At 31.8% G+C, this 19,122-nt stretch overlaps 1 protein-coding gene across 1 annotated transcript; it reads left to right on the forward strand.

Moving 5' to 3' along the window:
- The first annotated feature begins 991 nt into the window (after positions 1-991).
- LOC134714941 (basigin-like) lies at positions 992-14,988 on the forward strand. The gene is made up of 7 exons (XM_063576665.1): positions 992-1,164; positions 5,748-6,050; positions 7,080-7,292; positions 7,943-8,026; positions 8,382-8,675; positions 9,506-9,638; positions 12,483-14,988. Exons 1-7 carry the CDS (start codon positions 1,107-1,109, stop codon positions 12,535-12,537), a joined length of 1,140 nt encoding a protein of 379 aa, XP_063432735.1. The 5' UTR covers positions 992-1,106; the 3' UTR covers positions 12,538-14,988.
- Positions 14,989-19,122: the final 4,134 nt, after the last annotated feature.

Consider the following 19,122-nt stretch of genomic DNA (forward strand, 5'->3'; position numbering starts at 1 on the left):
GTAACTCCGAGATATTTTGCAGATTATTCTCTCTCAAGTACATGGACGTGTAGCATGGATTGACACATAGTTTTCATGAAGAATATTTAAAAAATCTAGAAACGTTAGCAATTTCATGGCAGAAGAATCCTCATGTAGGGAAGACAAATAAACTTAATTAAATTACGAAATATTTTTAGATACAGTATTTCACAGTGAAATATAGTTACGAACAGAAATAAGTAAAATCACAAAAAAAACTCCGAGGAAATTTCAATCGTAAATTCCCTAATCAAATTGCAAAATTAAATGACAAAACACATCAAACGAATGGACAACAACTGTCATATTCCTGACTTGGTACAGGCATTTTCAAATATACAACCTAGCTGGTTTTATAGCGCTAAACCTCTCGCTTATATGAGAGTCGCATCAAATTCCGTTATATTTATAACGATGCGTGAACAAAACAGACATAATAAATAAAAGTCAAAATATTGGTACAGCATTCATCCCGTACTGTGTTACTATCTCAAAACAAACAACCATTTACAAAAAGGCTCACAAGCATCTCAGTATCATGGAAGTATTATATTGACTGTCAATATAATACTTCCATGTCACAGTCAATATAATACTTCCATGTCAGTATCAAATTAAAAAAACCTTAGATGTTCAAGCATGGCTGTTACACTGCTTTGATAGCTGTATTGGTTGAGTGTATACCTGGCAGCTCTTCTCTGTACCATTTCAATTTTATGTATTTGTTGTTTCTGCCAGGGGTCCCAGACGACACTACAGTATTCAGTTTTTGGTCTTACGTATGTTTTATAAGCCAGTTCTTTTGTTTTTATGCTGTTAGTTTTGACACGGAACGGACGTAAATGGAGCATTTTTGGGGTTTTATAATAAATAAGTGTTTTATTTTTGTTTTAATTAAACAGACATCCTTAATTACTGTGGCTATCGAGTAGTTTTAATTTAGCGGGAGAAGAAACGTAACTCTAATTTACCTTATCTAATGTACGCATGTCTGAAATTTGTGACACATGATCAGAGGTCAAGGGCGTACATCAAACCTGGATTTAGACTGAGAAACTTGATAACAAAACAATTCATTTTCCAGCATGGACAGTGCTTTTTCTGCATTGTGTTTGCTGTTATTTGTAGGGACAGTGATTTCTGGTAAGTAGGTGTTTACATATGAACAAAGGTAAAACTTTAATGATGTAATTTTAACGGTAAATGTCAACATATTTGTCACTTGTCTCGTTCAGATGATCAGCTGATTCGTCCATGGCTGAATAATTTATCCGCATTATGAGCCTCGCATTATTGCTCTATAATTTTAAGTGACTGTGGTTACGTGTCCTTCGATTGACCCACTAACACATGTCCAATTGATTTAACATTTTATTCTAAACGGCTGATATTCTTTCATCCTCAGGCTCCTGTCTCCCAACAAACTTTCCTATTTATCACAATATCAAATTGTGAAACAAACCCTTTATACAGGTATAGAGAGATATTTGTTTAGACTGGAAATTGGGCACGAAAATGGAAAATCTGCATTTTCTGGTTTAATTGGCTATAATCTATATCAATAATGGTATATATCATTTAGGCAAAATAAAAAAATATTTGTGTTTCCTATTACAGGAATACCCTACCAAGGTAATTACCCTCCCTATTTTTTGAAGTAAAAATAACCTACCCTTAAAATTTTGGGGCATTCTTCAATAAGTACTGTTAAAGCCAGAATGTCCCTCCCATAGACTCAATGTAAAAAAAAAGAATTCAAAGATGTAATGGGAAACCCACATATAAGTTATATTTTTGCCTTATTGGCATTTGTATTTTCTTCAAAAATTGGGATGCCCAGTTGACAGAACATGCAATCTAAAAAACTGATCAACATCAAAAAGGACAGTTGACATTTAGATTGTATGTCAAATCTAACAATACATGTAGGCATTATCCGCATACATGTTTACTTTTCTACATTGGCTAGAGGTATAGGCCATTAGGGGAGGGTTGAGATCTCCTAAACATTTTTAACCCTGCCACATTTTTATGCCTGTCCCAAGTCAGGAGCCTCTGGTCTTTGTTAGTCTTGTATTATTTTTAATTATAGTTTCTTGTGTATAATTTGGAGTTAAGTATGGCGTTCATTATCACTGGACTAGTACATGTGTATTTGTTTGAGGGCCAGCTGAAGGGCGCCTCCGGATGTGGGAATTTCTTGCTGCATTGAAGACCTATTGGTGACCTTCTGTCAGTTATATGGTCAGGTTGTTGTCTCTTTGACACATTCCCTATTTCCATTCTCAATTTTATGTAACTGAGTGGAGAACTTTTTTGAGTTGGTATATAATCTTTTTTAAGCATCCTCATTAAAGTTGACAAATCATTAAGAAGATTCACATATTAAGATATAACTGTACATTTGTAACAAGTTCTTCTTGTTTTGGTTACCATGGTTACATCTTATAATCACTTTGATGAATTTAATGTCTTTGACTTTCACACTTTTGATCTGAAGTAAAAATTCTACATTTTGTAGCTTTACTTTACACTGTGCATCTGGTATTGCATATTTTCAGCTTGATGCATGTATATAAATGTTAAGAAATACAGGGAAGTGGTTTGACATCCTTGAATTTTATTTAATTTTCATATCATGCATATCAAGATCCTTTATTTTGTACTGTTATTTATTTGTAATTTGACTTTCAGCTAGTCAAGAAATGCAAAGGTTTACAAGGAAGCAAGTGCGTTAAAACTAAATTCCTTGGTACATCTGCTTCCTTTAATATTTCACATTTTTTATACGGAAAATGTTCTCTTTATTTACCATGTTTACTAGTTTAGTTTAAACATATTTATTTATAGTGGATTGGGAAACAAGTTTTACAACTTATATTAATCCCTTTCCACTTTGCGGGTGCGAGTGCTGCCTTGTAGCGGCATTAGCCTACTCTTTTTCGAAATCTACAAGGGTGTCTTTAACGTGCAAGAGATATGGCTCTCTCTCTTAACACGGGCCAGTCATTTATCGTCCCCGTCCGACGGACTATCATCGTTTCCTCAAGACCATACTCGCAAATGGTGTCAAGGGAGAGCCGAAAATTGAGTTCCTGAAATTTTCATCCCAAACGGGAATCGAACCAGGAAACTTTGTGTTAGTAGTCCGATGCACTAACCACTACACCACGGCTCTCATGTTTACTGCTTACAACTTGATTGACACTTCAGTATAAATATAGCAAGTAACACAGAAAAGAGTTTCTATATAACTGCATGAACTGATAATCATATTTTAAAAATGATAATTACATCACTTGTGACTAAACACTGCTATTAATTAAACTTGTACTGCACATGCATATTTGTTTAATCCAGGCATTGCTTAATTATAAGTTTTCTTACTTTTTATGTTCAACATTTTTAATCAAAGCAATTTAAGAGAGGCAAAACTTTGAAAAGATATCATTATCAAAGGTACATTCAAACTCATTAGTTGGAAACAAACTGATGATGCCATGCATGGCACAAAAGGAAGACCAATGAGCAGACGAACAACAGTACACACTACACAACATTAAAAAACTAAAGGCTAAGCAACAACATAAACAAGATTTCCACAGAAAAAAAGGAATATGTGTCAATGCTCATGTGTGCTACAATGTAATACTATCAAAATTATATCTGTCCATTCCAACGCACATTCAATTGCACATGTAATGATGTATGCTAAAATTGAGAATGGAACAGGGGATTGTGCCAAAGAGACAACAATCCAACCATAGAACAGACAACAGCCAAAGACCACCAATGGGTCTTCAATGCAGTGAGAAACTCCTGTATCCGGAGTAGCCCTTCAGTTTAAACAAAAACTCGATAAGTTTGTAATTGGAACAAGTAATTCATGTTAATCAATTAATGAACATACATGTACATGTAACCTCGGTGATACAGGAAGAAAGCTATTGGCAACTTCAAAATGTGTGTTACTGTACATGTGGATTCATTTTTTTGGGGGGGTATCAATTTTCATGGATTGAGGAACACTTCAGTTTTTAAAGATATATGATTTCGTAGTTTTGCCAAACATGATCACTGCATACAAATTAAGCTTATAGAAAATTTGTAATTCGTTGAACATTTGAATTTGTGGTTCACCTGCATCAAAGAAACACGAAAATTGGTATCCAACGCTTATAATGAATCGGAGAATCCACAGTACATTCACTACATTGTACTTTTTTTACAAGTTGAGAAAGTTAATTTGATCATGTTGATGATGTTGATTGAGAGCCAATTGCAATATGATTTCAAGTTGTAAATAGATATGAAATTTTATAAGTTTTTGCTTGTGTTTTATAGTACATACAATGACACATTTGTATCACAAATTAAACATGTTCTATTACCTCTCCTTAAAATTAATTTCTGAAACATATACAGGTAAACATAATCAACAGGTGTAGCTTGCAAAACAGATCATGTTGATATAATCATAATTGTTAAAAAAGACATTTCCAGGATATGTTTTATTCACTGGGTTTAACATTTACAAGGAACTTATATAGGTGCAGGTTTAGGATGAACAGTTGAGTGCATTGTTATTCTGTATAAATTAATTTTTAGAATGCAATGTATATGTTTATATGAAAACACCTAAAACTTTTACAAAACAAAACCAATAATTGATAATAAAAAAGGAAACAATAAATGTATTTATCTATAAATATTTTGGATAACAGATATCCTTCATCAGTATGATTATGACATGTATGATGTAAAATGGATCATATCAATCTGTTTTGATTTAACTTACATGTACTACAAAATGTACATGTACTACAATGTAAACAGAACACAAAAATGCTTGTACAATTCTACAATTTCAAAAATGGTGTACATTTGTAGATAATTATTTTTATACATATAGAGGTACATTTATTTCCAACAGAGACTGCATATACTTTTGTATAATGCTTCTAATACAAATATAACTGTACAATATGAACTGGTCTGGCAGTGGTACATTTCTTAAATTTCAAAAGTGACCACAGTTATTAAAGATGCAAAAAAAACTGCATAGAAATATACATTCCCAATAAACAGCACTGACAATCTTGGCTGGCATATATATAATTTCAAATTAGACATCGTTAACTAAAGTAATTACAACAGATCTAGATATGATAGAGGCTGCATATTTAATTTCAGCATCCCAAATAAATTCCAGAATACTTTTTTTCTGATGAAGCAACCCCTTTTAAAAACTTACTTAATATAGTCGAATAATAAATAAATGAATTAAGTTCAGAGTGACTTAGATATGCTGAAACATGCATGCTGTGCTGTGTATTTAGATTTGGATATTGGACCATAGAAGGAAAGTTTAATTTCAAAATTTTCAGGTCTTTGACCACATTCATTCAGATACCTATGCATGCTGAGTCAATATTTAATCACAATCCAATTACAAATTAAAGCTGTATCACACTTGAATGTAGTGTCCATATTTACCCTAGCTGTTCTAAAGCTAAAAAAAAACCTACCTTAAAGTTTGTTTTTTTTTGTCATTTTTTAATAAGTGCTGTTAAAGTCTGAATGTCCCTAACATACAATGTAGACTCTTTGTTAAAAAATCTTTAAAAAATCATACTTACCTACATGTACATTTGTACATGTATCCTAGCCTATATTTGTTTTTTAAAGATGTACATGTAATATTTATATATTTACATATTTTGCAGGTGAAATAAAAATAATTGATAATATACCATCACCATACAGACTGATAGCAGGAAGTCAGTTTTCATTAACTTGTGAATATGATGGAGGAAATGTTCCATCAATGATGTCATTTGAAAGAGATAACCATCCGATAGGCCCAGAGTTTGATAAAATGACCGAGACAGTTGGGAATAAAGTGATCATGAAAATATCATTGAACTCATTAAACAGACCAGATGGTGCACAGATTGGTGATGGGGGACAATTTACTTGTAAATATGGAACAACAAACACTTTCACACATACTGTTGATATATTCGAAGGTTAGTAGATTCAGACATACTGTTAATAGATTCTCAGGTTATCATATTAGGCCATTTATAGTATGCAGTTATGTATAGTGTGCACACCCTTTTTATACAACCGCAAAAAACTTCTTTTTTTTGATTGTTCATCACCTTGTCTGCGTTGTCATCAGCTTCGTCGGATGATAGATGATTTCCGGATAATTACTTTAGTGTAAGTAAATAGAAATCTATGAAATTTAAACACAAGGTTTATGACCACTAAAGAAAGGTTGGGATTGATTTTAAAAGTTTTGGTCTCAACAGATGAGGAATTAGGGGCCAAAATGGGGTACAAATGTGCATTTTTCTTGGTTATCGCTCATAAGCGTTAGTATAAGTAAATAGAAATCTATGAAATTTAAACACAAGATTTATGACCACAAAAGGAAGGTTGGAATTGATTTTGGGAGTATTGATCCCAACAGTTTAGGAATTGGGGGCCTAACGGGTTTTCATCAAAAAATGAATTATTAGGGTTCTTTGATGTGCTCAATCTAACCGTGTATTTAGATTCTTAATTTTTGGTCTCGTTTTCAAATGGGTCTACGTTAAGGTTCAAAGGGTCCAAATCTAAACTTAGTTTGATTTTATCAAAAATTAAATTCTTGAGGACGTTGAGGTTCTTTGATATGCTCAATCTAAACATGTACTTAGATTTTTGATTGTGGGTCCAGTTTTGAATTTGGTCCAAATGGGGGCCAACATTGAACTTTCTTTGATTTCGTCAAAAATTGAATTCTTGGGGTTCTTTGATATGCTGAATCTAACCTTGAATTTAGATTTGGGATATTGGACCATAATAGGTAAATGTCCAATTTGATTATTTAAAATTCTTAGACCACGTTCTGTGTCAACTATAAAATCACAATTCAAATTCAGAGCTGTATCAAGCTTGAATGTTGTGTCCATACAGCTTATATAATTATTTTCTAGAAAGAAAAGGTTTAAAATATTTATAGGCTAATATGAGAAACTTTTACTAGCATGTATTTCAATGTTTTTCAGTAACAGCAACAGATGCAGTGGTACCTGTTAAAACAGAGAAGGACAAAAAAGATAAATCTGTGGAATTAAAATGTGAAACACAGTTTGCCAGTGTAACAACATCACATGATAACAAATACACCATGGAATGGTTCAAAGGTGGAAAACAATTGTCTGAATCATTGGAGGGACTGTACACAATAGACAATAGTAGTCTGACAATCAAGGCAGCTAGTAAGCAATTATCTATGTTCTTTGCTTGTATAGCAAAGCTCTCCTTATCATGTTTTGCCTGTCTGGATATGATTAAATAATATTGATTTTAGCCTGTTAAGTCTGTCAGTCTGTATGTTTGTCAATAGTAAAAATTTGTTACTGCAAAATAAAAGTCTGCATACCATTAAAGGGATTGCTTCGTACCATGTAGTTGTACATACTTATTACCACAAAACTCAAGTACATGTTTGGGTATCATCTCTTTTATCGTTCTTCTGTTATGCTCTTTATAATTTTATTTGATATGCAAGCAGGGACATCATGCAATTGTGTCCCTTGGACACATTCCCCATTTCTTTTATTTTTAGCTTTTTCTTAATATAAAGAATATTTAAAGTAATTGAATGAGAAACAACTACACAAAATTCTATCTTTGATCTCATCCATACCTGGTAGCAGTAATAAAAAAACGATTCATGTTGAACTTACTTGCAATAACATTATAACATTGATATGTTCATGTTGAAATAACATTCTAAATCAAACTCGACAGGAACGTTCTTTATTGAAAGTTGGACAACTTTGACACATAACATACAACAAGAATTGTGTGCCTATAATTGCAAACATTTCATCCTCATGCTATGGTTATAATTTTCTATTTACAGAACGTACAGATATGGGAGAATACCAGTGTGTGTTTGTATTCACTGATAACAATGACAGAATTAATAAGACTGTTCTGTTGAAAGGTATGAGCTAAGTTAAATGTGAAACGGTTCATTTTTATTCAATTTATTTTGATGAAAACATTTGGGATAACCTTTACCCATTAATCTGAAAAAACTCAGTAATCTATGAAAAATAATTAATGGACAGTATTATATTATGTTTACTAAGGTATCGGTCATGCAGGTCTTAAGAACAGATAAGTATGAAAAAAATGTTTCTTTTAAAAAAATATTCTTTATTAAATCAACCCAAAGTACTGTTAATATTGTGCCATGGACACATTCTCCATTTTTTTTTTATATTTCATTTATATCATTATCATTATGGCAACCATTATCAAATATATCCAGTATTGTGTTTTTTTATTATTTAAAGGAGCTCCTATGATTGACAAAACATTTCCCCAGTCTAAGAATCTTGTTCAAGGAGATGATTGGAAGATCACATGTAAGGTGACAGGATTCCCTTACCCAGAAGTCCATTGGTCTAAAGGAGAAAAGCCTCTTCCTGATGACAATAGAATTCATATTGAAGATGATGGACCTTATGTGGGTGCCAAGCTCCTCATTTACAGCTTGACATTTGAAGATCAAGGAGACTATGAATGTTATTCAAACACAACTGGTACCTTTAATGGTACATCTGCTATCGTTAAATTGAGGGTCAAAGGTAATACAAACTCTAATCATTATAATGCAATGAGTTTTTATTTTTATTATTAAATTTATTTGCTAAAAAAATGCAAGATCAAAGGAGATGAATTTCTGAGTTACAGCGTCTGTTAAGAGGATTTGAAATTACCAAGTTTCAAATTCATATAGGAGTGGTAAAAATTGCACCTGTTTAGAATGATAACAAGTATTTAAATTATGCAAAATCCAAATCTAATCTTGCACTTCAAAGTTCTTCTACATGTGTAGAGCTATTTATTTGTGAAATTGAAAAGAAATAGAACATGATAATACCAAATGATACCCATTCTTGGTCATAGATAGAAATTTACTCTGGGGTAATGACAAACATTATTGCTTAAAAGAATACCTACTTCTAAAAATCATCAGTTTCAATCATACACCATGTACACATATATTTAAGATATGAGATATGACATACAGCTTAAAAAAGAGGGGCAAAAGATACCAGAGGGACATTCAAACTTATAATTCGAAAAATAAACTGACAACGCCATCATACAGACAATAGTACACAAAACACAACATAGAAAAATAAAGACTAAGCATCATGAACCCCGACAAAAACAAGGAGCGATCTCAGGTGTTTAGGAAAGGTAAGCAGATCCTGATCCACATGTGGCACCTCTTGTGGTATGAGGCTCCTGTCTTTCAAATATGTGTATAGGAATTGGGTGGGCTCACTTTTACTGTTCTTGAGTTATGCCCCTGTATATATGGAAAACTTGCTAAATCTGTCGTTTCTGTTCTCTAACTTTAGTTTGCCTCAACCAAATGTTAAACTTATACACAATGCTTATATTAAAGATCGTCTGGCTGCCTTGTGGCCATTCCTTGGAATTGTTGCTGAAGTCATTATTCTGTGCATCATTATATTTATCTATGAGAAGAAGAAGAGCAAAGAGATGGAAGATGAAGTAGACTCTCCTGCCACTGATGAGTATGTTAATTCTGTACTTATGATATATTACATGAGGCACTAGCAAGTTTGATGGGGGTGTGGGGGATTCAAGATAAATATTTGTAATTCTATCCTATTGAACAAAGGTTTGACCTCAGTGTCAACAGTGTTGAGAGATTAAGAATATATTTTAATATGATTTGTACAATATAAACCATTTTTTTGGCAATTTCAAAATTGATTTCAAATTAAATATCACTAATCCTGTCCATAATCTTTTGTTTGTCACATTAGTGCATATTATAATTTTTCAACAATTTGTACATATTCCCTTTGATCTTTCTACCTAATATTTTTTAAATAATAGGCAAGACCTGTTTTCTGAAAATATAAGGCAATGGCAGCATGTATCATTCCCAATCTATGTTAATTAATCAATGAAACGCCACAGCTTCATTCATAAAACTATTGCAATTTTTGTTAGCGTGGAAATGGTTTTACAAACTACATGCATTTTATTTTATATTCTAAACCAAAAAACAAACGGGTATAAAGTCAAATGACCATTTATAAAAAAAAAATCATTTTTTATACGACCGCAAATTTTGAAAAAAATTTCGTAGTATATTGCTATCACGTTGGCGTCGTCGTCGTCGTCGTCGTCGTCGTCGTCGTCGTCGTCCGAATACTTTTAGTTTTCGCACTCTAACTTTAGTAAAAGTTAATAGAAATCTATGAAATTTTAACACAAGGTTTATGACCACAAAAGGAAGGTTGGGATTGTTTATGGGAGTTTTGGTTTCAACAGTTTAGGAATTAGGGGCCAAAAAAGGGCCCAAATAAGCATTATTCTTGGTTTTCGCACAATAACTTTAGTTTAAGTTAATAGAAATCAATGAAATTTAAACACAATGTTTATGACCACAAAAGGAAGGTTGGTATTGATTTTGGGAGTTTAGGTCCCAACAGTTTAGGAATAAGGGGCCAAAAAGGGACCCAAATAAGCATTTTTCTTGGTTTTCGCACCATAACTTTAGTATAAGTAAATAGAAATCTATGAAATTTATTCACAAGGTTTATGACCATAAAAGGAAGGTTGGTATTGATTTTGGGAGTTTTGGTCCTAACAGTTTAGGAAAAAGGGGCCCAAAGGGTCCAAAATTAAACTTTGTTTGATTTCATCAAGAATTGAATAATTGGGGTTCTTTGATATGTGGAATCTATCTGTGTATGTAGATTCTTAATTTTTGGTCCCATTTTCAAATTGGTCTACATTAAGGTCCAAAGGGTCCAAAATTAAACTTAGTTTGATTTTGACAAAAAATTAATCGGTTGGGTTCTTTGATATGCTGAATCAAAAAATGTATTTAGATTCTTGATTATTGGCCCAGTTTTCAAGTTGGTCCAAATCGGGGTCTAAATTTAAACATTGTTTGATTTCATTAAAAATTGAATAAATGGGGTTCTTTGATATGCCAAATCTAACTGTGTATGAAGATTCTTAATTTTTGGTCCTGTTTTCAAATTGGTCTGCATTTAAGTCCAAAGGGTCCAAAATTAAACTTAGTTTGATTTTAACAAAAATTGAAATCTTGGGGTTCTTTGATATGCTGAATCCAAACATGTACTTAGATTTTTGATTATGGGCCCAGTTTTCAAGTTGGTCCAAATCAGGATCTAAAATATTATATTAAGTATTGTGCAATAGCAAGTCTTTTCAATTGAACAGTATTGCACAATGGCAAGAAATATCTAATTGCACAATATTGTGAAATAGCAATATTTTTTTTTAATTAGAGTTATCTTTCTTTGTCCAGAATAGTAAGCAAGAAATATCTAATTGCCCAATATTGTGAAATAGCAATATTATTTTTTAATTGGAGTTATCTTTCTTTGTCCAGAATCAACTCAAATCTTTGTTATATACAATGTATATTCACTTTTTACTACCAACTGATAAATTAAAATAATCTTTACCATTCAGTGATAACAAGCAGTTTTTTTACATCTTAATATTTTATGATGTATTTAAATGAGTAGTTATTGTTGCAAACTCCATTAGAAATTTAATTCAGATTAATTTGGAATAAGGGAAAGGGGGATGTGATTAAAAAAATTGGGTTAATTTTCTCATTTGAAATGAAAAATTTTGACATAAATTTTTTTTTGAGAGGATTAATATTCAACAGCATAGTGAATTGCTCTAAGAGAAAACAAAAAATTTAAGTTCATTAGAACACATTCATTCTGTGTCAGAAACCTATGCTGTGTCAACTATTTAATCACAATCCAAATTTAGAGCTGAATCCAGCTTGAATGTTGTGACCATACTTGCCCCAACCGTTCAGGGTTCAACCTCTGCGGTCGTATAAAGCTACGCCCTGCGGAGCATCTGGTTCTTTATACTGACTCTATAAGTTCAAATATCAGCTCTGAATAGTGAGATCTCTTGATATTCTTGCTGATAAAGTCAGTATCAGCAACAAAAATGCCATTATTCTACTAAAAAACTTATGAACTAGTACATTTAGACACTACTAAGACAATTGCCCTGATTTGTATTGTGTATCAATGCAGGATAATGACCCATGACAAAACAATATAATAATAAAGTAAACAAAATATAAAATGTTAAAGACAATATAATACAAAAGGGTCTTTAGAACTGCCAAGGTCTGGACGCAATAAATTATAAAACGTGTTGTTTTCCATTTTTTTAAATGAATGAGATAAAAGAAATTTCCAAAAATTGATAAAAAAAAAAATTACATCTTATAAACAGATTTCTTGAGTATAGAACAATTGTGCCAATAGTTAAAGGTAATTCATAGAACGTAATCATAATATAATAGCATTTAAATTTTTCATTTTAATTATTTGTAGTGCTAAAGTTCATATAGACAGAGATGATGTCAGACAAAGAAACAACAGAGCCTAGAGATCTACCTCCATTCATTCTTCAGTCATTCCCAGAATCTTTAAATAGCCACTGATACATGGATCTTGTAAACATTCATGACTACAAAATTATAAATATACTGAATATGCATTACTGTTTTGGTGCATGTAAACATCAAGGAAATATACATGTATTTTTGCCTTTTTAAGCTTTTATTATATTGTTATGTTGAAGATGAAGGAAAACCAGTTATGATCTCATCAATTTATATATAGTGTGCTATGAAAGGAGGGATTCCCTGAATTATTATGTATATGACATTGCCATTGTTATAACACAAGACAGGGTGTGATTTAAATCATACTTATATTGATACACTAGAAAACACATGTATTCCTTTAGTGGTTTAAATCTTAAGTTTTATTTTATTTTTTCTTGATGAAGGGCTAAAGCCACAGATGTAAAAATACATCCATTTGAATATTTATCATGCTTTATTATCATTTGTGTAAACATAGCCAAAATTCATAGCTGTATAAGACAAACACTTGTACTTTCTAAGTGTATAAGTTTGGTTTTTTTGAAGAAAAAAAATAAATCTTTCTGACAATAACACAAGTCAAGGACATCAGCACTCCTACTTTATATACACATGAACTTTGATTGTGTTTACATAAATCATTTTTATAGACATTCAAATTGAATTTGTTTGTTTATACTTAATCATGTTTACTATTTTTACATAAAACATCATTGAAATGTAAATATATTGTTACACGCTTTTTAAATTTTTGTTTAATTACAACCTCTTTGAAGAAGATGCTATATTCAGCTTTTGAAAAAAGAAACATTTATTGGTAAAAATGTATAACTTGGAGAGCGGTTATCCACATTTAAAAAAAAAGTTCTTTGAGGGTATTCTTAAAAGAGGTGCACTGATTAATGTCCTTTTATATATTAACAAAGTGACTCGGATGTGAAGAGTGTATTATTGAATGTGTATATTTTTTATTATTATTTCAAGATTGAATGGTTGTTAGAGAGAAAAAAATATAACCAGATAAATGTATGTAGCTAAATGAAGAAGAGGAAAACGAATATTGTTAGAACTCTCTGATAATATATGTTATATTTTTTTGTGTTTAAGGCATAAGTAAATAATATATAATAACTTTTTATGGCAGATAGTGCTTGTTTTGAAATCAACAATGAATTAGAAAAATAAACAAAACAATACTGATACTGATTTATTGTGTTACAGAAACTGTCATAATCTATTTTCGGAAAATTTGAGTCAGACCTGGTTATGTACATTATTTTTGTAATGTTTTATAACCAAGCTTGAGGTTCACAATACTATTTAACAGTGCAAGGTATATACCATTTAACAATGCAGAGAGAACAATAAATTGATTGCGAAGTCTGTATGACCCCTATAGGTATATTTTATATTCATATTTTATTAGCATTTTTAAGATTGTGTCTCTCTGCCTTTACATCATTCAGATGCCATTTGACAGTGTGTAAATATTTTATTGCTTATGATTTTAATAAATGTGAGTTCAATTAAGTCTTTGAGACATTTGCAATATCTGATTTGTGTGAGAGTGTAAGAAAGTATTTCTTTATTTTTATGTTGTCTGTGTTTTATAAAAAAAGAAAAGGTACTTCAACATTGTAATAAAGTAACACTTTCTAAATGGTTTTTTTTTTAAGTTTTAAAAAAAGTACTTTAAATATTACAGGCTTGAAATAAATGCTGGGATGTAAATTTTCTCATGGCTGGCAGATAAAACAAAAATGAAGAATAAATGAATGACTAAAATTCATTAATTATTCAGGACAAATTTTATTGTTTATTTAAAAGTAAAATGAATTGAATGTTCAATTTAATCATAGTTTATTCATCTGACTGATTTAAATTCTTTGATTTTTTTAAGTCATGATGTTGTTACAAGTAAGTGCTATTTCAATGATAAATTTTAGTTTATTCGTGCAATGTTCTCACATGTATAGTGTAGTCATTATTATATAGGGCAGTTTATGGGTGTATATTAGGTTGGTTTTATATAAAGATATGAGGGTGAATGAGACATGTTATTTTGTACCTTGTAAATATATATTGGTTGAAAAAGTGTATTAATTACCTTTATGTGAATATTTGATAAAGAAATATTAAATATTGATTTAACTAAACATCTGATGGATTAAAATTTTAGATCTGTTGTTTTTTTTAAATATTTTTTGGAAAATTTCTTACGATATAAAGTTTGTTTCTAAATTTCATTTATTATGCCTACGGTTAAAACCTACAAGAAATTAAATAGCACAGTATATTTTGTTTATATGTGTTGAACTGGACCTGTTCTTGTATTAATATTGTATTGCTATAATTATTCAGAATTTGCTTTAGAATTAATGAGTACATGACTATGAATTATTTAAGGGATGTTAATTGTGATAATATCAATAAACTGAATGTACCCACACTGTCTTGTTGATTATAAAGCCTTTTTCTCCATACTAAGTCAGTAGATTTCTCTATGTAAATTGTAAATAGCATGCTTATGAAAAATGATAAGTTATTGTTTTCACCTCAAAGTCAAGTGGTTTGGTATAGATGTGTCAGACTTATTTACCAGTGTTTGTGTTTGTACAAATGTTGTTGGTAATGAGACTTATTCTTCCTATGTTTAGAATGCAAATTATTTGTTAAACATAGGAGCAGGATCTGCTTACCATTCTGGAGCACCTGAGATCACCCCTAGTTTTTGGTGGGGTTTGTGTTGTTTATTTAGTTTTATTTAGTTTCTATGTTGTGTCATGTGTGATATTATTTGTCTTTTTCATTTTTTGCCATGGCGTTGTCAGTTTGTTTTAGATTAATGAGTTTGACTGTCCCTTTGGTATCTGTTGTCCCTCTTTTACTAACTAAAGGTTACATAATTTGAACTCTTTTGAAACTTCCCAACACAGCTTATATCTTGTCTGTAAAAAAGAACAAGAGTGGGGCCTGTGGCTGATAAACTAGGCAACATTTGGAATTGTACATTGCAAAAGGACTCCTACCTTACCATAACACAGACAGACTAACAGCAATTCTTCAGAAAACAGGTTTGGGCTTTGGCAAGTTCATGCCCACCTAGTGTTTCCATTAAAAATCTGTCTTCATGTCAAGTTATAAGCTATGGTATATCAGTATAAGTGTACTGTTAGATGTCTGTTAAACCTTGTAATTCCCAAAACATTTAAATGCATAAACTTTGTACTTCCAGGGGCGGATTCAGAGGGGGCGTAGAGGGCGTACGAAAACATGTTTAACCTCAAATGCCCCAGCCTATTTTATAAATAACAAAGTTGAATAACGATCCTCAGTCAGTATAAGCTCCTGAAAGATTTCAATTCTCATGTACGAACCATTTGATTTTTGGAGGCAGTCTGAGATATTTGAGAGAGAAAAAAATTGACTCTGATTCTTGCCTTAAACAAAATTCTGGCCATATCTGGATTGAAAACAATAGTCTTGTCCACGTTTTTGCTATTTAAAAAGGAAAATTTCCAACAAAATTATTTAACATGAAATGAACATAAGGAATAAAAACGGACGTATTTTTTGTGACCTAGAGTTTGCATGTCTGACTGGAATGTCTGTTTCGCCGGACCTAAACCGAAACACCAGGTGAAATTACATCATCAAATCAATTATTTCTTACCAATATCTATGTATATATATGCGTGTATGATTTTACTATTGAAGTAATAATAAATAGTTACTTGCCTACATAGTTTGGTTTAAAACAATAGTAATATTGACCGACTATTTCAAATATTTAGATACATGAAAATAAACTATATATGTATTTAATGATACGATAGGTCACTGATTCTCTGAAGATATATACAGTTACAAAAATAGAAGATTGTGTCCTAGAGATAATATTGAGATGTTTGGATTGCTTAAGGACTCGTTCTCATTTCAACATCTCTGAAGACTTATGCTGTTACAAGAAAAGGAGAATTGTGTCTTAGGAGTTGTATTGAGATATTTGGATTGGTTAAGGACTCGTTTTTATTTAAACAATTAGAAAGATCATATCATAGGGAACATGTGTACCAAGTTTGAATTCGATTGGACTTCAACTTCATCAAAAACTACCCTGACCAAAAACTTTAACCTGAAGCGGGACAGACGGACGGACGAACGGACGAACAGACGCACAGACCAGAAAACATAATGCCCCTCTACTATCGTAGGTGGGGCATAAAAATGTCCAACCCTTACACTTTACAGCAACTATAAAATATACATGCCCCAAGCCAGGAACTGTTTAAATAGTGCATATTACACTAATTTTATGTTTTTTAGCCTCAAAAATGTTTCGCTCGCTCTGCTCGCCAAAATTTGATTTCTTTGCCCCCCCTTTCCAAAATCCTGGATCCGCCCCTGACTTCTGTTTGTGTGTGGGAAACAAAGGATAATAGTATTCATATTTCGATTGGATGGATCTTGTAGAGATGGAAAGAGCTGCCTAAAAATTAATATTTTTTTTTTGTCATGTGAAATACTGACATATTTTTGAGTAATAGACTATATACGATATATGGGATCCTTGCAAGATTTATATATCTGTCAGGCAGGGTTAAGCAGACCTTGACCTCATTTCGTGTATCAGTGATCAAGGTCAAGTTTTCGTGTTAAAAGTCTATATCTCAGATACTTAAAGCAATATGTCGACTGTATTTGGTGTATGGAATGATAGCAAGGTGTACATGTCCAACTGGCAGATTTCTTTGGACCATGACCTCATTTTCTTGGTTCATTAGGCAATGTTTAGTTTTTGTGGTTTGGTGTATTTTTCAAAAACTAAAATCAATGATATTATTTGTATGCATTGATTGTAAGTGAACATGTCTGTCAGTCTGGTTTCAACTGAGCTTGACCTTATTTTCATGGTTAAGTCTGTGTTATGGTCTGTTTTTCAGTTACCATAAGAAATGGGTCATTTTAATTGGTGTATGAATTGATTGTGAAGTGAACATGTTTGTCTGGCAGAATTTATTGTACCTTGACCTCATTGTCAGGGATTTTTTATATATGCATGTACAGATATGATAAGTAATACTGCAGTTGAGCATTTCAGGTTCTAAGAAGCATTGTTATTTCTTGAATTATTTGTTTAATTAAAAGAATTAAACACATGAGAGTGATAAAATTGCAATTTGTCATATAACTCATATTTTCAAGGGGGCATTAAACTTTAAAAAAAAAATGGTTTGGCAATGATTTTTTAACTCTTCAAGAACATTGATGACAAACCTGTGATATAAGTGTGATAAAAATCTGTCAAAAAATGAATGCATGAGTGATTAAGATGCAATTTTCCATTTAATAATGTGTCAAAGGGCCACAACAATTTTTCTTAACTTGCATTTATCTGTATTTTTGTTTCTTTTATAGATCAGAAATAATTTATGTTAGAACCAGCTTAGCCAGTGTTAGACATGTCTTGTTGTCGGCCCTTATTTGTCTGTAGTTTCGTAAGGATTATATAGCCAAAACCCCAAAAAATCTACCTCAATCTTTCTGTGTGGTATAGAACTTGTGTTACAATTTCATAGTGACCCATTGACTAATATTTAAGTATGTGTGCGGAAACCAGAAAAACCTTGTCCCTCTTTTATCTTTTTCCCTGAATGGTTTGGGCATAAACCCCAAAGTCATGAGGGTTGCTTATCGTCGAGTTGCAAGTTGCGAGTTAAGAAAGTCGAGTTGCGAGTTGTAAAAGTCGAGTTGCGAGTTACAAAAGTCGAGTTGCGAGTTACAAAAGTCGAGTTGCGAGTTACAAAAGTCGAGTTGCGAGTTACGAAAGTCGAGTTGCGAGTTACAAAATTCGAGTTGCGAGTTACAAAAGTCGAGTTGCGAGTTAGGAAAGTCGAGTTGCGAGTTACAAAAGTCGAGTTGTGAGTTACAAAAGTCGAGTTGCGAGTTAAGAAAGTCGAGTTGCGAGTTACAAAAATATTGTTTACACCGAATTGTCAGGTTTGATTCACATTTGATAAACAAAACATGCATGTACCCCGAACTTAGTTATTCCCGTGATTGTGGGATTTGAAACAGTTATATGCGATACTTATTTACAAGAGTCTAATATACGTTAAGTTCTGGAAGCCTTTAAAAAAAATGCATCCTTAATGGACGAGATCGATCTTATTTAATCCAAATGAATGCTTTTACACTACAACATAAAAAGAACCGATCTGACCACAAATTACCTTTCGTAAACAAACAATCTTAAAAATAGTAAAGAAAGTTCTGCAAATCGCGCGAACTATAACACATTGCAAAATCATTGAGAAAATAGTCTGCTCATTGAATTTCGTATGGACTTATTAATCATTATTTTGGATCATACATCACAAGTCATTTAACAAAGATATGTGGGTAGACTATCGCTAAATAACGAACGGCCAATGCAGTTGAAGATGAGGATTTGCAGCAAACAAATAGAACTTATTGATTTAGAAGATAATAAAAAATAGCCGAATATATGTTTACTTTGAGTATTCCATTTATCATTTTTAAACACGCCAAACATGCGCAGATATATTTTCATATCTGAATAT

Source organism: Mytilus trossulus, chromosome 4 (genome assembly GCF_036588685.1).
Source record: "Mytilus trossulus isolate FHL-02 chromosome 4, PNRI_Mtr1.1.1.hap1, whole genome shotgun sequence".
Taxonomy (NCBI): domain Eukaryota; kingdom Metazoa; phylum Mollusca; class Bivalvia; order Mytilida; family Mytilidae; genus Mytilus; species Mytilus trossulus.